Below are 24,262 nucleotides of genomic sequence, written 5' to 3' on the forward strand. Positions count from 1 at the left end.
AGTGCCTCGCAGCAGTCGCAGCGCACCTAGGAAGACAGGGGATACACGTATACCCTTACCTGGACCCAGTAAGCAAACTCATACCAGAAATGCAAGCAGCACGCACATGCAGTGACGAGCACGCTCATAAGCCTGGGGTTCTCCATCCATTGGAAGAAATCATCAATGGAGCCGGAACAAGTCAAGATCTTCCTGGGAGCACAGATCAACACCTTACAGGGCAAGGTGTTCCCCAGCGAGAAGAGGGCGAGGGCGCTGGTGAAGGAAACTCGCCTCTACCGGAAGGGACAAGCTCGGACAGTGAGGACTGCGAGCAAGATCATGGGCATGATGGCATCATGCATCCACCTGGTACCAAATGTACGACTCCACATGAGACCCATTCAAGAATGGCTACAGGAGCAATGGTCACAAGCTACAGGCGGTTGGGAGGATCTAGTGGTTGTAACGCACGCAGTGCAGAAGGAGATGGCATGGTGGACCATGGAAAACATAACAAGGGGAAAGCCTCTAATGCCCCCAACGCCAACAGTGGCCATCACCACAGACGCATCCCTGAAGGGATGGGGCGCTCACATGGAGGAACTCAAGGTGAGGGGACTGTGGACGACAACAGATGCGGCAAAGCACATCAATTACCTAGAACTGAAGACAATCTTCCTTGCACTGAAAGCCTTTCAAACAAGACTGTACAAACACAAGGTGTTGATACAAACAGACAACACCACTGCGATGTTCTACATCAACAAGCAGGGGGGCACACAGTCAGCCCCGCTTTCAACGCTGGCGCAGGAGATATGGAGATGGGCCATCCCTCTCAAGATAGACCTGCTAGCCATACACCTACCAGGGAAGGACAACATACAAGCCGATTGGCTCAGCAGGCAGACATCGGCATCCCACGAGTGGGAGCTCAATGCTCAGGAGACAGGGTACCTGTTCGACAGATGGGGGACACCATCGGTGGACCTGTTTGCCACACGCCAGAATGCCAAAGCTTCGCATCCAGGCAGCCCGAGGAGGGGTCACTGGGGAATGCCCTATGGATAGATTGGTCAAGGACATTTGCTTACGCCTTTCCCCCGATACCACTGATGCACAGAGTGCTGAGCAAGTGCAGAGCGAGCAACATGACGCTGAGACTGGTCGCACCACAGTGGGCGAGGCAGACCTGGTACTCGCAGATCATGGAGATGACAGTGTGCACCCCACAGATTCAGCAGGAGGAAAGACCTACTCTCCATGCAGAACGGAGAGGTACTACATCCAGAGCCAGAGAGCATGAGCCTAGTAGCGTGGCTCCTGAGGACATAGAGTTCGCACATTTGAGACTGCCAGAAAGCACCCTGAGGGTCCTTCGGGAGGCACGAAGGCCCAGCACTCGGAAGTGCTATTTTGCGAAATGGAAAAGATTCACAATATGGTGCAGACAGGAAAGACTCCACAATAAAATGAAGAGGGACTCCACAGTGCTAAGGTACCTGACGCACTTGCTGGAGAACCGTAGCTCATCCTCGTTAAGAGTTCACTTGGCAGCGATAGTCGCCTACACAAGGGGAGAAACGTGCAGGAGCTTCTTCACATCACAGGTGGTGAAGAGATTCCTGGAAGGAGCGAAAAGGATCGCACCACCCAAGCGAGTGCCGCCACCTGCATGGAACTTGAACACAGTCCTAACGGAACTCATGAAAGAGCCCTTTGAACCACTTCACAAGGCCTCCCTAAAGATGTGAACTATGAAAACAGCCTTCCTGGTTGCAATAACGTCCTTACGCAGAGTAAGCGAGCTTCAAGCGCTGACGCTACAAGAACCCTACATATAAATACACAATGATAGGGTTGTGATGAGGACTGACCCACACTTCATGCCGAAGGTGGTATCCAAATTTCACATGAACCAGTCTATACAGATACCGAGTTTGTTCCAAAAACCAACAACTAGCGCAGAGCGAGCTCTGCACACCCTGGACGCCAGAAGGGCAGTCATGCACTACATTGAGAGGACGAAGGGACACAGGAAAACAAAACAGTTCTGTGTGTCATTCGCAAACAGCTTCATGGGGAAAGCAGTAACTAAAAAGACGATTGCACGATGGATCGCACAGACAATTCAACTCTGCCACATGCGTGCAGGTCAAGAGCTGGCAGAGGGGACACGTGCCCACTCCACTAGGAAGAAGGGCGCTACAATAGCCTTCCTGGCTAACACACCAATAGAGGACATATGCCTGGCGCCAACATGGGCTTCGGTGCACACGTTCACGAAGCACTACTGTGTGGACATACAAATGAACAAGGAAGCTCAAGTTGGACAGAAGGTGCTACAAGCACATATTCAACACCCAACGCTCATCTTCCACCCAGCCGCCACAGAGATGAGAAACCGCTACAAAATCTATGCACAGCATAGTGAATCCAGAAAGATTCACGCTGCAAAACGAAGTTTTCTTACCTGTCGGTGTAGTTTTGCAGCTTGAAGATCTTTCTGAATTCACTAGCGAACCCACCCACCTCCGCCAGAAAGATGAGGCTGGAGAGAGAAGAGGTGGTTAACAAAAGAAAGGACTTTAAAAGTACAAAGCGGTAAAATACCAACTAAATAGAACATTGCCATTACTTCGGAAACGAAAGAAACACGGAAAAAAAGAACCCGAAGATGGCGCCCAAGAGTGGGAGCTTCCGCAGGAAGCATGCCGACGTCACCGGAAATACACCCAAGGGGGTGTGATGCCGACGCCCACCTGGGCTAAGAAAAAAAAACAAAAAAAAAACAAAGAAAAGACTACGAATCCGGACCCAACCACAAGACTGCGGAATAATGCACAGCATAGTGAATCCAGAAAGATCTTCAAGCTGCAAAACTACACCGACAGGTAAGAAAACTATTCGTTTTTGCACTATCCATAAGGCGTTGTTTAATCTAGACCCCCACCTACCTCTCGGAGAAATTTACACCGTACCTACCTTCCAGATCCCTTCGCTCAGGCTCCAAACATCATCTTGTGGTTCCTCGAGTAAGGAAGGCCAGATTAGGAGGAAGGGCCTCCTCTCCTCTTTGCCCCCGTTATTGGAACAAGCTCCCCATACTCTTGAGACAATGCCTTGATCATTTGCAATTCAGGAAGCTGCTCAGGACTACTATTTTCTGCTCTTGATCCAGCTGTAGCTGCAATTTATCCACGCTGCCCGTCCAAAGGGCAGAGATACCCCTTCGGTGGTTGATTCAGGCGCTATATAAATAAATAAAGTGGTCCTTGATCTCAACCCTCAAGCAATTTTATTTCAAGTCACTTCCCAGTGTAGAGGATCTGGGGGGTAGATGAGCTTTAAAATAGCAAAATCCTTATCTCCAGTCCTTACATAGAATGTACAATTTCCAAGCTTTCATAACGGAAAGCTTCAATTCTTTTAAGGATCCAAAGGCATAGATTAGACCACCCAATGGCCATTGATCAACTGTCCCACCCTGTGTGGGGAGTAGCGACCGACGGGCGACTGTACTGGTCCGCTTTGGAGCAAGTACTCAATTGCAAAATAATTTTCAGACTCCTTACTCACATGTTCTTTTGGAAAGTGTCACTATTCGACTCCTTAGAAATGTTTGGACTCAATTAACTTCATTGTTTCACTGGGGCTGAGTCAGCAAAGCAAGATTAGACTTGAGTTATGACCTCTGTTGCATGAAGTAAGAGGTAGGATGAGACGAAACAAGGGTCTGTGAAGGGAGCCCCTGCTTGCTGATTAGAAGGACTTGCATTCCAGCTTTTTTCCTGGTGGTTCATGGGAAACAAAGTTTTTTTCTTAATGTTCTGAAAAGGAATGCTGTACAATAAAGTGAAGAAAGATCAGCATAATCCTCACCTCAGTGTCCTTAATGGAATTGAAACTTTCTGTTACGAAAGCGGGTAAAGTTTATATTAGAAGTTCTTTCCCATACTGGATTTTTGTGCTTATGCCCATTGAACGCTTAATGAATCCATCTCAAAATAACATTGGAGGGAATTGGATACATGGACAGGTGGTTGTACTGTGAATATTGTGGGGGTGCTTCCAATGCTCCACCGTACATGTATATACTGCATACCAAAACACAAAGACCAGAAATGGCATTGTACCTTACTCCTTATCAACCGATATTCTTTGTTGTCCAGACAAGTACACAGCCAGTGTAGATCTTGTCTATTGTTTGAGCTGGTAGGTATTTTTGTAAACAAAAGTGCACATCTGGGGATGGTGGCAGAGCTAAATATGTGATAGATACGTGCAAGCACATTGCTAGTCTTATTTTTTACAATATTTTTCTTGAAGTGTTGAAAAGGAAAAAAAAATCATATAGGCAGCCACATCTTCCTAAAGGCCAAAATTATAAAAGCATTTCATTTGGTTACACAACAACAGACATCAGATACAATACACAGCCAATAAATAAGTTATAAACAATAAATGTTATAATGCACAGATTCCCATTTCCTCCTTTGTCACTGGCCAAGCTATTTCTTTCTCAAAACACCCAAGCACATTGCTAGTTAAGGACACTTGTATATTGCTGCAAATAATTCTGCATCTGTGGAGTGACGGAGTGATCCATAAGGCTATGGGTTCCCCCGACCATCTATTGTGAGCATCCAGTTTTGGGGCCGAATGGGTATAATAGATATAAATGTTGTATTGCCTTCTGTTGGTCACATAGAGAGCTAATTTGAAGTTGGGCAGTATTCCCATTCAATAGAAAGAAGGCAACTTGTACTTGACATCATTGTTTTATTGGCTGATGTGCTCTGCGCGAGGCTACACTTAAGAGCAAGGTGCTAAAGTGCAGTTGTATGAGGGTATTAAGGTACAATTATTTTTAGAGTTGGATATCCATAATCATTGTTTTCAAATGAATGGGTTGTGAACTTGGAGGTCCAGTGTGTGTGCGCGTTCCATTCTTTGGTTTGTATGCTGGTTAGACCAATAATAAGTGAACTAAACCTTTATCCATCAATCAAGTTTTTATATTGTCTTGCTATCATATTGCTCTGGGGGGGTAAGCGGTGGTCACCTTTTTTGTGAAACCTTAGTGTTTTCTGTACACTAAGTAAAACATTAAGCATTGTCTTCATTTAATTGTATAACCTGTGTATTTTAGGCATTACCAGCACCGGGCCATTCAGTTGTGCAGCATGGAATTCCACTTCAGGGAGGACCTGCTCAGTTTGGTTGCAACGATGCATTCCAGCACACGCTGATTTTATGTCCCTCAGCAATTCAAGGTACGATTTGGAAGGTCTAGTGTTTACTGGATTATGTAATACATGTTCTTTATAGATGTTAGTTAATGCAGAAAAGCTCCTCAGGTTTTTTCTGTTAGCTACTGTTGTGTAGAATTTACTGACATTGTAGCTCCTTTTATTGCTTTAGGTAATTTTCTGTTTTGTTGCAGCTTCTTGAGTAATTTGTCTGTTAGTGCTTATACAGTGGATGGGAATATGTCTGAGCAAAAATTACTTTTTTTAATGACTTAATGTACAGTGACTTCCATATATCCTGAAGTTTTAAGATCACTGTCGTTTTACATTTGTGGGAGAGGATAGGGATGTTTCCTTGATTATATGGTATGTGATTTAAATTTAAGTGCTGCCCAGTTATCTCATGGATGTCCGCAAGGGCTCCACTGACTGTATTATTCTGCTATACAGACCTGCAGTGACGGCTGGTATCTGTGGAGTGAGGAGAAAAGTGAGGGGGGGATGGGCAGATGCGCAAATGGGTGGGTGTGCGGAAGTAAAAAATAAAAATGACAACTTACCAGATCCCGACGACATGACGTCCTCCTTGCTCCAGACCTCTTATCCTGAGACTTTAGTGCGGGCCCCAGCACACAGCTTTGACCAATCCTGGCGCTGCTCACGTGCTGTTATCCAGCATGAGCAGCGCCCTGATTTTAGGGAATGGCCTGTCTCAGCGCTCCCCAGGGCACTGGAAGCCTGCACTTGCTCTCAACCCAGTTGTTTTAAGACAGCTAGTTTCAGAAGGTTAAAGTGCGCCTGTCTGGCTGGCTTTAAAGAGTGCACAGGCAGCCCACTGCCCACCACTCCTCCCTGCTGCTACTCAGCAGGCCCGTCCCTATCCTGACACTGTGTTCAGGACAAGATAATGAAAAATAATATCGTAATAAATTCCCATTTTTCATCTCTGGGGCTTTGGGAGACATTTAAGTGGGGCGACACTCCTCCGCTCCAATGTTGGTGCTGCCCCAGCAGACCTGTTTACCATACATAATCTGTGCTATCTTGGTGTTGATGTTTTTGCCTCCAGACATCCGGACCTATCTCGACAGATGTGCTCACCAATGACCAATCTAAGTACAACAAGTAGCCAAGGGAAAAATCCTAGTCTATCCTATAATTGGTGTATTCCACATATTGTAATGAATATGAATCCACGCACTGCAAGATTGTGAATTGGAAGAGGCTTGCGAGGATAACACTTACTACTAACAGGGGGGTATTTAGGCTAGGTGTAATTTTACACTTTTGACATGTGGTTTTCCCCCTGTCGGTGCTAACTTTGTGCAGGTGTCAAACACAGGCACTTAATTTTGGGAAATGTGACTTATTTTTCATCTTCAGACTGACTGTGCAAGAGAGAAAGGTAGGGGATCAATAAATGGGAATCGAAAATTAGGAAAAAGGTGTCCGATTGATTTTAGTGATGAGAATTGAAATAACTGCAGGAGTGAGATAAAGGAACAATAAATGTATGCGGTGGAAGAAAGAACCTTTAAGGTGAAATCACAAGTCTCAGAAATTCTGACATCAAATGCAAGGCTCCTAAGAAAACCATTGGGCTACTTGCCCTTTAATTGATATTAAGCACTGCTTGCTGCATAATTTAATACTTGCCATTTTTCTGTTTTCTGTTAATCTGCATATATTGGGACTCCTTTGGGCGATTCTTTGTAGACTCCAACCTCACCTTGGACCGTTGGTGGGTCCTGCTCTCTGCTGCCGCTGTTTGCTGCTGTTTGCCGCTGCGACTTGCCGGACCCGCTTCGCGGGTCCCGCAGCGCGGCTGACAGCCTTTCTTCGTGACTCCAATTTGGGCGTTTCTACCGACCGGCAGGGCTGCGAGCTTGTAGCGGGGGACTCCGAGGACCAGGAGCCCCCGCGCGCCCGTCACCACCTGGGCTGCTCTCCCTGCCGGCTCCACCCCCATTCTTTCTTCATAACCGGCGGAGGAACCCTGATTAAGTGGACTCCTTTGGGCGATTCTTTGTAGACTCCAACCTCACCTTGGACCGTTGGTGGGTCCTGCTCTCTGCTGCCGCTGTTTGCTGCTGTTTGCCGCTGCGACTTGCCGGACCCGCTTCGCGGGTCCCGCAGCGCGGCTGACAGCCTTTCTTCGTGACTCCAATTTGGGCGTTTCTACCGACCGGCAGGGCTGCGAGCTTGTAGCGGGGGACTCCGAGGACCAGGAGCCCCCGCGCGCCCGTCACCACCTGGGCTGCTCTCCCTGCCGGCTCCACCCCCATTCTTTCTTCATAACCGGCGGAGGAACCCTGATTAAGTGGACTCCTTTGGGCGATTCTTTGTAGACTCCAACCTCACCTTGGACCGTTGGTGGGTCCTGCTCTCTGCTGCCGCTGTTTGCTGCTGTTTGCCGCTGCGACTTGCCGGACCCGCTTCGCGGGTCCCGCAGCGCGGCTGACAGCCTTTCTTCGTGACTCCAATTTGGGCGTTTCTACCGACCGGCAGGGCTGCGAGCTTGTAGCGGGGGACTCCGAGGACCAGGAGCCCCCGCGCGCCCGTCACCACCTGGGCTGCTCTCCCTGCCGGCTCCACCCCCATTCTTTCTTCATAACCGGCGGAGGAACCCTGATTAAGTGGACTCCTTTGGGCGATTCTTTGTAGACTCCAACCTCACCTTGGACCGTTGGTGGGTCCTGCTCTCTGCTGCCGCTGTTTGCTGCTGTTTGCCGCTGCGACTTGCCGGACCCGCTTCGCGGGTCCCGCAGCGCGGCTGACAGCCTTTCTTCGTGACTCCAATTTGGGCGTTTCTACCGACCGGCAGGGCTGCGAGCTTGTAGCGGGGGACTCCGAGGACCAGGAGCCCCCGCGCGCCCGTCACCACCTGGGCTGCTCTCCCTGCCGGCTCCACCCCCATTCTTTCTTCATAACCGGCGGAGGAACCCTGATTAAGTGGACTCCTTTGGGCGATTCTTTGTAGACTCCAACCTCACCTTGGACCGTTGGTGGGTCCTGCTCTCTGCTGCCGCTGTTTGCTGCTGTTTGCCGCTGCGACTTGCCGGACCCGCTTCGCGGGTCCCGCAGCGCGGCTGACAGCCTTTCTTCGTGACTCCAATTTGGGCGTTTCTACCGACCGGCAGGGCTGCGAGCTTGTAGCGGGGGACTCCGAGGACCAGGAGCCCCCGCGCGCCCGTCACCACCTGGGCTGCTCTCCCTGCCGGCTCCACCCCCTTTTCCATCAGTCTCACAGACATAAAATAGCAGTAGCATCCCCGCTGCGCGGGAGCGCGCGGGAGGGCGCCGGGAGAAGCCCGGGACAAGGGCGGGACCGTTTGTGGCCGTCCGGGGCCGAAGGAGGCCGGGCTGGGCCACAGCCCCTGTTCAGTCTGAAACTCCAATTACCATAGTAAGTTACAAAGCTTCTCCTGTACTGTTTCGTTGCCATAATGGCAACCGCTGCAAACACAAGTCCCGTAGCCAGCCATTTATCGTCTCTTCCCATAGAGTCTGGCCCCTTGGCCATCGGTCCTTTAGATACATTTTTTTTTAATCGCTCACTCGTAATAGACAAGGAACTTACTTTGGCAGAGAAGCGTGCCGAGCGCAGGCTTTCTATTGAAATACTTAAGAACTCTACGGACAAGTTTCCAACTGTAGTCTATCCCACTTTGGTAACCCCTCTATCATCAGTGAGCATTCCGGTTACAAACAATCTCTCTGAGGCCTCAGGGGATAAATCTTCTGAGACTGCCATAGCAGTTTTAAATAATACCAGTGGTAGTATATCTGACATACCTTCGCATACTGATGCGGGATCTCACGTGGTATCGTTTAATTCTAAAACTGGGGCTAAAAGGAAATGTCCAGTTCCTATTAAAAGATGTAAAAAAATGGTCCAACCACTACCAAAAATCAGGAAGCTACATAAACTTGTGAACAGTGGGAATCCAGTCAAAGAACCAGCGCAAAGAACAGGATGTGACACACCAACTATTCCTACTTCCCAGGACATCCAAGATAAAGTGGACAATTCCTGTTCTGTTCCAAAAGAATCAAGTAATGATAACGTTGTTCTATTGGCAAATGTGCTTCCAGAATTGGAAAAAATGTTTAGACTGGTACTTACTCCCATTGAGGATAGAATTACAAAACTCATAGATAGGTTAAACCACTTTGAGCAATCAACTTTAGATAATTTCTATTCTACTAAATCCCTGATCAAAAAGAGTAGGTTGGAAACAAGCTCAAATTCCCAGGTTTCAGGTATCCCCCACACACAGGATAAGGGCAATAATACAAGAAATGGCTCACCTTTACCCTCTAAACAAAATAAACACCCAGCTAAAGTCATCACAAATCCACTAGTTAGGGTTGAGAAAGCTATTTCAGGTTCTGAATCATCACAGTCCAACTCAACACATTCTGTACAGCCTCCATTACCCCGGCCGCAAAATCAACCAGCCGTTGTTAACGTTGTGGCTACTTCATGCCAACAAGTGGGTAAAGCTTCAGCTCTTGTGAGTACAATTACCAATACATGCAAACCACCTAACATCATGGGGGTAGGTAATAGGGACAGTGTTAACCAGTCGGCTGCTAAAGCCACCACAGCACCAATTGTTAATAATAACCCGGTGCAGAAACCAGTCCCCCAACCTCCTCCCCATGCTCCCAAACCTATCCCTACGCCCTTGCAAAAGCCACCTCATAGAAAACCCCCGATTAATCTTACTCCAGACTCCTTCCCCTATGTGGCAGTTCTCATCAACGTACCATCTTTACCCGCAGGGCAAAGGGAAAATTTCCAGATGCTTAAAAATAAGATCATGCACTGGCTAAAGGAAAATCGTCCTCTGCCGGGTGACATTGATGGGTTAATAATAGGGGTAAGGAGAATAGACTGGATGGGTTATACACCTAGAACCCTGGGGGGAGACTGTATAGTGGTCAATTTTCAAGATCCTAGGGTGGTGGGATGGATAACAAGGCAAGGATGGGGAACAAATAAGGGCGGTATTGGTATTGTGGACCTCACCTTCTTTTACCCCAGATCAACAAGTGTAACCACAAGTTTATTCAACGAGCCAATAGCACCCCCAAAGGCCCAATGGCCAGTGACTTCTTTACCACCTCCTTATGTCAATTTCAATTGTACCCCACATACATACAATAATCCCCATGTAGGATGGCAGGACCCAGGGTGGGGTTACTGACATACTGGTACTGACAACATAGATGGAATTGTTAAGGGAGTAGGGGAGCTAGGTGATGTCTGTGGTGACATTATTGCCACAGACATCAAAGAAAATAATAAAGTGGCCGGGTGCGTGGTCGATGAATGTGGTTTTAGAGTATCAACAGCAAAACCGAATGTCGTACACCCTGTAATAGATGATTTAGCTGTGGTCACAGTAGATGACCCAGAAGGGTTGGCAAGCCTAACGGGGATATTGATGTCGTCCCATGAATCTCCACTTGTTAAATCTAGGGACGGGACAAATGTAGATATTGGTACCTTGTTGTCCTGGAATATCGCCGGACTGGCTAGCAAGTTGGACTCCCAACTTTGGGTGGATTTTATAAGTGGTTTTGATATTTGTTGTTTTCAAGAAACCTGGGCATGTGATCCACTATTTTGCTTAGGTTACTTGAATTACTATATACCTGCCACTAAAGGGGGAAGAGGGAGACCAAAAGGTGGCCTAACTGTGTGGGTTAGACAGGGTTTGTTTACTGACATAAAAATCGTAGATAAGGGAAATTGTGATTTACAAGCCCTTAGATTCTTTGTTGTAAATGGTGAACCAATAGATTTATATAATGTTTATGTGAGGGGTGGTAAAGAAGTCAATCTATCTACAATTGAGTTGTTGTCCGATGATTTGGAGGTTAATTCCCAGGGTAACTTGAAGATATTGGTCGGGGACCTAAATAGGACCTTTGAACCATTGACCTGTACAAACGCCCTTATTGAGTGTGAAGAGGATAATCTATGGGGAGTGCCTACTTTAGATTTACAACCTGTGAAGCGATGGACTAAAGAGATTCTCCTATTAAACGGAATATGTTTGGAATATGGTCTAAGAGCCCTCAATGGTAGGACACCCGGGGATAAGAAGGGCAGTTTTACCTTTGATAATGGTATTAATAGGAGCCGAATTGACTATATATTGTGTAGTCTCCAGTTGTGGAACGGGGTTGTTGACATGGTAATCAGGCCCCGGGTTGAAAGTGATCACAACCCCCTTTGCGTGTCGCATAGGTGGTGGAATGTAGGTTCAAGAAATCTGAATGAGACACATAACGCAACTCCCCTGTTAAGCAATGACGAGCGAAGGTTAAAATGGCCCAAGGTGATAGCAAACGAAGCCACTATGGCATACATAATTAACATGGTAGATTGTGCTATTTCTGCAATTGAGGCTGTGGCCCTAGTAGCTCCTGGGGACAATGTTATCACAGATATCCACAATAAGTTATTCTCCGCCTTAAGACCATGTTTTTTTATAAAGAAAAGAAAAGGGATGAACACTAAAGAAGTGGGTAGGTGGTTTGATAACCAGTGTAGAGCAGCACGTCTAGATTTGGGGCATGCGATAAAGAATAGGGATCTTCCAGCAGTAAGATTGAACAGGAAACTGTATAAAGCAGCTATATATCGTGCTAAAAAGAAATGGGATGAAGACCATTGGGCCCAATTAAAAGAAGCCTCAGATAATAGAGACCCAATGTTATTTTGGAAAATTATTAAGTGGGGTAGTGGTGCGGGCCCTGCAAAACCCGACAATAATGTACCAGTGGAAGCCTGGGTTGACTATTTTGGGCCTCAGTACGCGGAAAGCAATAAGTCTGTGACTGCTGATGATGTAACACCGGTCTACGCAACTGAAGATCTGTTTTCCCTTAGCGAAGTGGTAACCGCCATTAGTTCTGTGAAAAGCGGGAGGGCGCCAGGCCCTGATGGTATCCCCCCTGATATTTTTAAACACGATGTGGCCAGATGGGCGAAATACATCCTCCTTGTAGCAAACGCATTAGCAAAGGGGGCAGTGGTTCCAGATATCTGGAAATGTGCAACCATTATCCCGGTCCACAAGAAGGGTGACCGCTCATTGCCTGCTAACTACAGGCCCATAAGCTTAATAGCCACCGTGCAGAAGATAGTCGGGAGAATGGTAACCAACCAGCTGATGGATTGGGTAGATGACAACAGCGCCCTCTCGCCATACCAGGCGGGATTTAGGCGTGCTACCAGTACCATCGACCAGGTCTTTCGCTTCATAATATTGCGGTGGAAGACCGTCGAGCTGGGGAGGGGCAGCCTGTATGTCGCGTTTGTTGATCTACGGGCTGCGTTCGATCTAGTACCCAGGCACAAACTATGGTCGGTGCTCCAAAAGCTGGGGATTCCTGCAGAACTTCTAACTTTAATCATGCAACTGCACGAATCCAACTATGCCAGAGTCCAATGGGGTGGAAGCAGCGAGACAACGGTGGACTTTCGTGTCGAAAGGGGTGTTAGGCAGGGATGCTCCATGGCCCCTTTACTTTTCTCGTTATTCATTAACGGGATAGTCGAGAGAATGTTGAGGGCCAGTGTTGATGCCCCATCGTTAGCGAACACCAGGGTCCCGATCCTGATGTTCGCTGACGACACTCTTATTTTGTCAAAGACTCCTATGGGGCTACAACGTGCACTAGGCATCTTTGATGCTTTTTGCTTGGAGCACGGGCTAGAGGTAAACGTAGGAAAAACTAAACTAATGGCCTTCTCTGCAGGACGCGGAAGCGATCCTAAAATTACCCTAAATAACAGCCGGCTCGATATAGTCAAGGAATTTACATATTTGGGAGTGCAGATTGCGGGGGGGACAGGCTGGACGCATCACGTCAATAAAGTAGTCCTAAAGCACCAGCAGTTATCGGGGGCCCTAAGGGGGGAACATCGCAAATCAAAAACTAAACCTATAAAACCCGCTCTGGCGGTGTATGATGCGAAGGTCTTGGGTGCCACTTTATACGGCGCAGAATTATGGGCTTGGAATGGTCTGACGGCTCTTCAGACTTCCGAGAACAAATTCATGCGCGGTATTACAGGACTTCCCCAGAGTACCCCCCTAATCCCATTGTTTCTGGAGCTTGGCACACGCACTATTATCGACAGAGCTCGACTGCGGCCAGTCCTTTACTGGAGGCGTCTTTGGACGACTCCGGAAATAAGACAGTACGCTGAGAGCTTTCTGTGGATAATCAGGGAAGACATCTTCCACAAAATAAAATGGTTAAAACATCTGAAGACCATGTTGGAAAATCTAGGGTTTTCAAATCTTTGGAATAACCCCGTGGGAGAAACCTTCCCAAGTAAAGAAGCTCTTAAAAATCAATATTGGGATTGGGTGAGTGGCAAGATGCTGAATGACATTAGGGCAGACTCTATGTCTGGCCGTTTTCTGGAGACCAAAATTTTACCTGTCTTGGAAAATTACTGGGATAACGTTACGGTACCATTGGACAGGAAACTTGTCTTTCAGTTGAGGTCAGGATCTATCCCACTCAAGAAATTGACATCTGGTTGGCACAGACCCACCAACAGTCTATGTCCTGCCTGCGAACACGCTGAGGAGAGCCTTGGCCACTTTCTCTTTTCATGTGAAGCCTATGTGAATCCTAGGAGGAAATGGCTCTCGCCGGTTTGTAAGAATTTGGGGACACGTGATAGTTCAGTGGCTCTAAGAATCCTATGCACAACACAGCAGGACTCGATAGTAATGGGTGTCGCCAAATATATGGGTTGGGCGTGGGCTATAAGACGACGGCTGTTGGGGGATCGTATGTAACTAGGTATTCTTTTATTTTAGTTTTTGTGTATTAGGCATTTTATTGTCTTATTCTGTGATTTTGTATGAGCTTACTGTGTTTAATGAATTTCTTATTCTGTATTTATGTATATTGTAAATATTCTGATTTTATGTGCTTTTATGAGATTTGTCTCGAATAAAGCTTATACAAACAGATATATTGCTTTTCATCAGGCATGCCTTCAAACCATGGAAAGCATACCAGCTACTCAGCAGTGAGGGTTGATAATGCAGTCCCTTTGACACAGGCCCCTGGCATGCAGCCTCTTCAAATAAGACCTAGTGTTCTTTCACAGGTTTGTTTTCCATGACCTTTTCATTAAGTTGTCACATTAAATGTCATTGTTTTCATTCTTTTGTATATTTACTCAGTGTAAATGATTGTGAACTGATGGAATTAAACACGGTTGTGGGCTTTGTATTTGATATATAGTGTTTCATTTTAAGGTAATGGAAAACAGGTAATTGTAAACATGAAAAACGTATTTTGCAAGTTGCACATTCTGCTTTTAATAAGATTTGGGAAAGCACATATTGCCCTGTGATTGCCTGCTTGTTAAAATGTGGAAAATGCCTTAATGATAAGTGAATCGTATATACTATCATGTTTTGCAAGCATAATAGGTGCGAGAAGTATCACTACAGTAGCTTTCACTCTTTTTTTCAAATGTCCAGCTCCCCAGGAACACTGCAGATTTTCCTCCATTGTAACTTTTTGCGCATTGTAAGAATGTGAATTTACAAAGCCAGTGTGTCCTAGCCTGAAAGCAACTAAGATTGACGTTTTTGTTTTTGTCTCTTCATTTGTGTGCTTTATGCAACGAGCTTTAGAAAATTGTGTTTCCAACAGCTAATTTTCCATTAACTGATTCTTCAGCTTTGAAATGGACCACCTTGACAACTACACTGTTACAACTATTGTGTGTGCTTATTTTTTATTGAGATATATATTTTCTACTGGCGGTCGCTAGTAGATAGTTATAGTTAGTTAGGACTTAGTTTCTATAGGAAACTTTATTTTGTTTTCTCAATATCTTTGGCGCTGGTTGACGAATCTTAGCGAAATTCTCAAAACTCGTGGGCCGCTCCGTCAGCTCCTGTCTTGAAAATATCGGGGTGATTCGGCAAGCGGGGGCCGAGAAAAAAGGGGGGTCCCAAAACATATTTTCTCCATGTTAATTCCCATAGGAAATTTTAAACACAGCTACAGCTCGAACTGCTGAACGGAATTACACCAAATTTGGCAAAAAGGTAGCCCTTGGTTCAGAAAGAGAACTTTTTTTTTTTTTAATGGTGTAAATCCGTTCAGTAGTTGCTGAGAAAATAAAAAAATAAAAGTTTCGATGTATAGAGGCACGGTGGATCCGCGCACCCTCCCGACCAAGAGCTTTATTCTAATTGGCTGTCAACACTCCAAACCAGGAAAAAAGAAAATCGTCCGAATTCGCGCTGTGTGCGAATCCTCCGAAAATATAAAAAAACAAGCGCGGGCTCCCCCGCTTCGTTATTATTTAGCCCCTGGGTGGGCCAAGTCTCGGGGGCATGGTGAAATATAATCGCGGGTACCCGGGGGGACCCCCGCAGCCCCGGGGACTGCCACCTCCCGGGGCTTGTTTTTTTAATGTTTGGGGGGGCCTCCTAGGCCCCCCAAACCCCGGGACTGCCACTCCCGGGGCTTTTATCAAATATTTGCGAGGACACAAGGCAGCCCAGTGTACCGCCACCCCCCTGTGGCTTGTATTTTGAAAAAAAATGTAACCTTTGTGGGGGGGCTCGAGCCTCCCCACACGCCCCGGGGACCACTACCTCCCCGGGGCACTATAATGCAAATTTGGGGGTCTGTTAAGGATCCCTGAGGACCACCACCTCCCTTGGACTTTAATCACATTGGGAGGATGGCCTCGTGGCCCCCCTCCTGGAGCCCTCCATGGCCCTGGGGACTGCCCCTCCCCCCCCCCAGGCTGGCTCCTGCAGTGTCCAGGGGTGCCCACCCCCGGGACAATGCTGTTTGCTATGACAGGGCAGGAGCCGTGCAGCTCCCGCCTTGTCATAGCAAATTGTGGTTTGGAATTTGGAAGAGAGACTTCCAAAATCCAAACCAGATTGCTTTTCCACACGGATGTCAGCAGCTCCCCATGTGGAAAAGCAATGTCGGCTCCCGCAGGATACAGGGACCGTGGGGGCATTGGTGCTCCCCCCACGGTCTCCAGCGAGAGGCCAGGCCCCGGGGAGTGGGGTCCCCGGGCCATAACTGGCCTGAGGTGGGGGGCCACGCAGCCCCCTCCAAATAAATAAAAAAAACACTGGCCATGCTCCGGAGGATGGGGTCCCCGGGGCCGGAAATGGCCCCGGGAGGGGGGTCACGCGGCCCCCTTCCATCCTTTAAAAGAAAATGAAAAAAATAGGGGTCAGGCCCTGGGGGATGGGGTCCCCAGGGCACATAAAATAGAAAAGGAAGGGGGGCCACACAGCTCTCCTTAAAAATAAAAATAGACCGGCATCGCCAAGGCCCCGCCCCCTCCCAGCAACACTCTGCAAACGCACCCTGTGGCGCGTCTTAAGTTGGGTAATTAATTCCCCTTCAATCCTGGGGGCCAACTAGCCCACTAGGTACCTCCAGTAAGCGCCACAGGGCTGCGTTGCAGAGGTGCTCCAGGCCATACCCCTTTTTACACCTCTCTGCAACGCAGCTCTGTGGTGCTTACTGGAGGTACCTGGTGGGCTAGTTGTACCCCAGGGACCCTCAGGATTCAAGGGGACTTAATCCCCTAACTTAATATGCGCCGCGGGCGCGTTTGCACAGTGGTGAAGGGAGGGGGCGGGGCCTGAGGTGACATGTGTGCAAACACACCCTGTGGCGCGTTTTAAGTTGGGGAATTAATTCCTCTTCAATCCTGAGGGTCCTAGGGGGCCAACACCCCAACAGGTACCTCCAGTAAGCGCCCCTGCGCTGCGTTGAAGAGAGGAGGGCCAGGCCACACCCCTTTTTTACACCTCTCTGCAACGCAGCTCTGTTACGCTTACTGGAGGTACCTGGTGGGCTAGTTGGACTCTCAGGATTCAAGGAGACTTAATCCCCCAACTTACAACGCTCCAGGGGGGCGCGTTTGCAGAGTGGTGGAGAAAGGGGGCATGGCCTTTGTCTACCTCTCACCAATCCCTCTGCGTGGGGCTAATTTGAGGTAAAAGGTAGGATAGTTGGCCCCTAAAGGACCCCCAGCAGTGAAGGGAACTTCACTCCCCATCCAAGAGCGTGCCAGGGACCGCGTTTGTAGAGCGGTGGGCAAAGTGGGCGTGGCCTGATATGTGTACTTACCACTGCTGCTGTGTGGGACTGACTGGAGGCTATAGTTTGTGAAGTTGGCACCCAAGGATGTCCTTGGGGGCCAACCACCCCTCTTGATACCTCCAGTAAGAATCCCTCCTGGTACCTCCTGTAATTCCTACGCAGTGGAATTCCTGAGCATTGGTTGGACGCCCAGCGCCCTTTCTCCACCACTCTGCAAACGCGACTACTAGTTAAAATAGCATATTTCTGCACCTCTAAATTAGAGGTAGTTTTAATCCCCCTGCCCTGTTATGTACTAGGGCCTTACAGAGGAGGTCATGCTAATCACAGGGGTACCCCAACACATACTGTTCCCTGGTGCATGTAGGTGTTTTCACTGTATTCTAAGTGTCTTTTAGCATAGCATTGGCTCTAGGCCTGGTTAGTCAGTCAGTTATCACCAGTACCCGTCTGAAAAAGTTGTGGGCACAGGATGATTTTGCAACAAGGCCTCTTTCTGCTCCTCTGTTGGTTTTTTCTGCACATGTCTTGCTTATTCCTGCACTTTTCTTCGTCTTTATGGACTTCTGTTGCTTCTTTCTGCATTTCTTTTGGTTTGTTTTTTCTTCTTTCTTCACATGTCCTACCTCTGTGGGCATAGTTGGAAATTAGCATTTAAAAAAAACCTTTGAAATTCACTGAAAAAACCATAGGTTTTAGGGAAAGTTATAGTTAGTTGGACATTTCACTTGTACAAAACCAGAGAAATTCCCCCGTTATAGTTAGTTCAAGCTAACTATAACTCGCACCCCCGCAATGCACTGCTGATTACGTCCCATATTACATCATTCATGACATGGTCAGTGACAACACTGATGACATCATCCATGTGATAATTTGATGCATCTTCTCACACCCTAATATAACCTTTGATACACCCACTCTAAATTACAGAGTGCCATTCTCAAAACCATAGACACTCCTACACCAATAACTACATACCCACTCACTGATTCTTAGGTTTACACACACATCCGCTCACTCACCCGTACAGTGACTCATACTCATGGTCACTCAGTACAGGACTATAATATGCACTCATAACCTATACAGACACTTACACACCGCCACTCATCCATAGGGGTACTCACACACCCAGTCAGTCATGCAAATAAATAATCACACTGCCGTTTACTCACCTATACAGTTACACACATGTGAGAAAGTGCCATCTTTCCTGCATGGTATGCCCCCACTTTTGCTGAATAGCTGATGTGCTTTGACTGAGTGTTCCTCTAGGCTCCTGCCAATTAGGTGCCAAGGGCCTGTGTTCCTTCCCTAAAACTGTATTGAAGCTAAAACCCAATTGGCAACTCTGGCCACATGTCAGCCCCTGGTAAGTGGTACCATGGGTACCCAGGGCATTGTGACCAGAGAAGACCCCTAAGGGCTGCAGCACTTATTGTGCCACCCTTAGGGGCCCTGCACCCTGACACACACACACACTGCCTTTGCAGGCTGAGTGTGCTGGTGCAGAACTAAGCAAAGAGTCGACATGGCACACATCCCTGTGTGCCATGCCCAAAACCCCACTGCCCTGGCATTTCTCAGTCACCCCTCTAGCTGGGTGCCCTATGCCAGTGGTGTGGGCACAGGTGAATGAGCCCTGTGCCCCTACAGTACCCAGGGCCATTCCTGGGCACTATAAGTGCAGTGATGCCATTAAGAGTATATGGTGCTGGGATGTTGTCATTACGAACTCCACAGCACCATAATGGCTACACTGAAGACTGACAAGTTTGATATCAAACTTCTCAGCACATTAAACCCACACTCATGCCAGTGTGGGATTTAATGTAAAATGCACTACAGAGGGCATCGTAGAGATGCCCCCTGAAACCTAACCTACAATCCACGTCTTGTCTGAGACGCTGCCTAGGCTGCCACACAGCAGACATGTTGCTGGACCCCTGGGTGGAGAGCCCTCCGCTCTCCTGGGCCTGCAACAATGGGCGAGGTGCTAGGTCTCCTCCCCCAGGATGGGAAGGGGGAAGCTTCAAAGGCGCCGCCTTTGTTAGCTTCTCCAGGCCACTTGCTGTACTCAGCAACTGGCCCTCACAAGTTCTGACCCCAACTCTGGCGGGAAACGCTACGTCAGGAAAGGGGGTGTGCCAGCCTGTGCCAACTCCACCGCTCAGGTGGGGGAGGCTAGGTGAAGCACGACTCCGGGCTACCGCCATCTTGAGGATGGGGAGCCCTACCCACTCATAGCTAGGCTCCTGCCCCCCTCTCACAGTAGAGGAGCAGGTTAGGGGGTGTACCCACCCCAGGACAGGGACCTATTGGACCCTGCCCTCCTCCTACCTGTAACGCCTCTAAATTTAGTATTTACGGGCACCCTGAACCTCCTTCCTTCCTCAGATCCAGATTTTGAAACAAGAAAGAAGACCAAGAAGAAGACCTGCCGTGCAGCTGCTAACAAGAGGACAACACCTACTGACTTGGCCCCAGCCCTACCGGCCTGTTGATCCTTGAACCTTCTCCTGCTAAATCCCGGCGTCTCCTGTGGACAGCAACCTCTAGAACCCCGGAGGACCTGTCTGCCTTGACCCTCTTAGAGACTGGAACTCCCATGAGCAGTGGTTCTGCTCAAATCGCAATACCCCTGGTGCCAGCCAGGAACCTCAAACCCAGCCCACTCTGCACCCGCCGAGCCTGGCCTGTGCCCATGTGGACAAAGACCCTGAGGACGTCCCCCCGGCGATTCTGACCTGGAATCCAGTGCCCAAGGACCGTCTTCGACGCCGCCTGCAGCCTCAGAACCAGGGACCCCCCAACCGCGACCAGCAGAGTGGAAGGTGTCCAGACGCCAAAAGACACCCCTGCACCTTGTGCCCAACTCCGGGGTCTCTACCTATCCTCCAAGATCCCAACTTACCCCTCGAATTGTTGGTCGCTCCAGTAGATCCTCCGTCCCTGAACCTGCAGCCTTTGTTCCCTTTCCAAGATCTCTATTGAATAACATTGAGCGCCCGACGGCTCAAAAGCACCCTGCACCCAGCCGCCCAAGTGCCCCTGGCAGTGCAACCATTGCCCTATCCTACTTCCCCATTTGCCTTAAGCAAGTGACCAGGAGCCCAGCTCCCACAGCCGCGTGGCCTGCTAGCTAGCAGCCACCAACCGAAGGCCCCCTGCCTCGCATTGGATAACATTGGGCCTAACTACCTCTGCACCCGGCTGCCCCTGTGACGCTGAGGGTGTACAAACTGTACCTACCTGACCCTGGGGGACCCCAGAGTCTATGCCTAGGACCTTAACTCTGCCAGTCGAGTACTTACCTAAAAGCCGATAACTCACTTTTCTTCCATAGGCTAACATTGACTGGTTTCACTTGGAATTTCTTTTGAATGTGGAGTTTTGTAACTTTAAAATATTCACCTTAAATCAGCCGAACAACGAATTTCGATTTACTCACCTGTTATCAGGAGAGACCTCGGTGCTGCATCTTTTAGCCCAGAACAAACCCTGAAAAGTAATTTTAACCGTACTTACCAGTAACCTGAATTTTCTTCCATAGGAAACCATTGACTGTTTTTCTGTGAAATTTCTTCTGTCAATTTTTGCAAACTACAAATATTCTTAAAAAAATCGTAGCAACTACCAAAGCGTAATTGCTTACCTGTTTTAGATAAATGTCCCAGTGCTGAACCTAGGAGTCCAGTACTGGATTACAAAAGTAACGTGAACATACTTTACCTGCAAATTGAATTTCCTTCCATAGGATAACATTGGTAATTTCAACTGAAAAAGTTTCTAAGTGTCAACTTTTAAAATACAAAAATATTCCTTAATATTCCTTAAAATAACTATAACCAAAACGCTTTTACTTAAACTATTTACAGGACATGTCCCAGGATTGAATCTAGGATCCAGTCTTGTGGTTAGAAAATTAATCTACAAAGTATTTAATTGCATTTAACTGAAAATTCCCATTGAGCTCAATGTTGCATTGTTTGAAATTGTGTTGCCTATTGCAACAAACTGTAACTATGGCACTCAAAAAGTCTATTGCTTGTTTGATAAGTATTTAACCAAAGTAATTCATTCTGAGAGTATATTTTGATACCTTGTGGGTTTTAAAATAAAACTATATCTTTTGATACAAAACAATTGGCCTAGAGTTAAGTTCTTGAGTGTGTGAGACCATTTGCTGACTGAGTGTGTACAACAAATGGTTTACACTGTCCTCTGATACTGCCTTACTGCTCGACAAAGGTACCACTTTAGAGAGTAAGATTATATCTAACTTTAGCCTCTGCCAAACCACTGGTGACTGGGGACTCTATACACACTGTACCTTACTTTGGTGCAGTATATATAGAGCCACTTACTGTCAACACACACCAGCTCAATTACTCATACAAATACTAGCACATTCGTATGCTCTTATACAATCACTGATACAAGCACACACTCATCCATACAGCCACTCTCACAATCACACTCTCTCACTTATTGCCATTTATATACTCCAACACACATATATACTGCCTTTCACATAGGTAGTTACTCACACATGTACCACTGAGATGTACATTCACTCACTAACACACCCATACACACACTCACCCACCCATACAGTCCATCACAGATGCACTCTTGAAACTATGCACCCAGTGAGTCACCCACTCACACATCTATGCACAGTCACACACACCCTACCCACACAAACACTTAGGCACCCATACAGATACTCAGACAACCAATCAATAACACATATAGGCACTCATGTAGCTATTCGCAAACCTATGCAGCCGCTTACACACCAACAGACAGACGGATACAGACATTCACACAGTTTAGTCACTAACCCATGCATTCAGTAAGATATGTTTAATCACTCACTTATAGAGTCAGTCACGCACCTACTAAATCATCTATTCAGACACTTAAACACCCACTCATTCTTCAATATGCCTTTCCCTATATGAATTAAACATATTTAAACTTTACAGTCACTGGATGATGTCATCAGTGATGTCATTTGAGATGTCATGAGTGATGTCATTGACCATGTCATGAGTGATGTAATATGTGACGTCCTCAGCAGTGCATTGCGGGGGGGCGAGTTATAGTGGCCTGTGGTAACATAGGCACCGTGGCAAAATCATCCGAGGTATTGGGAATTACAGGCCCGCCTCACAAAGGAGGCCGCTGCTATTAGCAGTACGTGACTGCACGGGAAAGCCTGATGACTGCATCTTCGCGTCATGGCCCCACTTGGTTTCTGAATGTATGGCTGAGACTTTGGGGACTCAAGGCGGCAAATAACACTTTTATTTTGGGACTCACTCAGCTGACAGCAAGCCCTTTCCTCACTATAACAAAAAGGCACAACAGCGCTTATTAAAGCATTACATGGCTCCGCTGCCGATATCTACTGGAGTGATGGAAGCTGGGAATCGAAGTCTTTCACATAAAGACTGCAGCTGTGAACCATTACAAGCTGAGCCAGCTAGACTCCCGCCAATGGGAGGGCCGTGAATTGTTTAAAGGAGGGACAGAGTGAAACCTACTGCAATATGTGCCGAAATGCATTATGCCCTGCAGAATGGTGAATAAAAGTCGCTTTGATACTCCCCGCTGTGTCCTCTGGTCTTCCCTACATGAGAGTCTATCTATCTATCGATCTATAATATTGTATTTGGAATAACTTTGGCACCGGTTGACGAATCTTCGCGAAATTCTCCAAGAAGATGGAGCGCTCCGCTCAGTTTCGGGGTGATTCGAGGAAAAAAGGGGGGGTCCCAAAACGTGTTTTCCCCATGCAATTTTCCATAGGGACCTTTAGACACCTTCTACAGCCCGAACTGCTGAACGGAATTACACCAAATTTGGCAAAAACGTAGTTTGCTTCGCAGATTACGCTTTTTGTTAATTGGTGTAAATCCGTGCAGTAGTTCCTGAGAAAATCAAAAGTAGAATCATAGATGTATCTATGGACGAAGTACAGTACGCGTACCGTCCGAGGATTATATGCATACCATTACGAGCACAAGCTGCATGCTAATTGGCTGTCAACTGTCTGTCAACACTCCAAACCAGGAAGTGTTGGCAGCCATCTAGTATCTCGGTAGAACTGAGGCACAAGAAAACTGAAAAACAAGGGCGCAAAGGGGGCAGGGTAGGAACACCCTGGCCCCTAGGCCTGCTCAGGGGGTCCCACAAGGACCCCCAAGGCCCAAAAACGTTTTTGATTTTTTTTTTTTTTATCGCAGGATGCGGGGAGCCGGCTGGGACCCACGGCCCCCAGCGAATAGGGCCCGCCCCAGAGGATGGGGTCCCCGGGGCTAGTAATGGCCCCTCCACAAAAAAAATGTAAAACGGGGATGGGGTCCTGAGGCCATAAGAGGCCACAGGAGGGGGGGGCAAGGCAACCCCACTCCAAAAGAGAATTATTTTTTTTAAAAAGGCCATGCCCCCTTCCCAAAAAATGTTTAAAAATTGGGGGGGCAGGCCCTGGAGGATGGGGTCCCCAGGGCCCAAAAAAAAAGAAAAGGAAGGGGAGCTACACAGCCCCCCTTCTTAAAAATACATTTTAAAAAAATGGGATCAGGGAGGAGGCCACGCCCCCTCATTGCACCTCTCTGCAATTGCGCCCCCTGGCGTGTTTGCAGAGGGGGAAGTAATTCCCCTTGAATACTGGGGGTCCATGGGGCCAACTAGCCCACCAGAATCCTCCAGTATGCGCCAGGGGGCTGCGTTGCAGAGCGGTGTAATGAGGCCATGCCCCTTTTTACACCTCTCTGCAACGCAGCCCCCTGGCGCATACTGGAGGTTCCTGGTGGGCTAGTTGGCCCCCAGTATGCAAGGGGACTTAATCCCCCAACTTAGAACGTGCTACG

The 24,262-nt window shown here is 47.8% G+C and overlaps 1 protein-coding gene across 5 annotated transcripts in view; it reads left to right on the top strand.

Annotated features, from left to right (window-relative positions):
* HIPK3 (homeodomain interacting protein kinase 3) overlaps positions 1-24,262 on the top strand; it is a 580,167-nt gene that overhangs the window by 456,459 nt on the left and 99,446 nt on the right. For all 5 annotated transcript variants that reach the window (XM_078680871.1, XM_078680870.1, XM_078680873.1 and 2 more), the window contains 2 exons: positions 5,132-5,255; positions 14,264-14,385. In XM_078680871.1, the coding sequence (XP_078536997.1) occupies positions 5,132-5,255; positions 14,264-14,385 (246 nt within the window). The remainder of the gene's footprint in view (positions 1-5,131; positions 5,256-14,263; positions 14,386-24,262) is intronic.

The sequence above is a fragment of the Lissotriton helveticus genome, chromosome 3_1 (assembly GCF_964261635.1).
Source record: "Lissotriton helveticus chromosome 3_1, aLisHel1.1, whole genome shotgun sequence".
Lineage (NCBI taxonomy): Eukaryota > Metazoa > Chordata > Amphibia > Caudata > Salamandridae > Lissotriton > Lissotriton helveticus.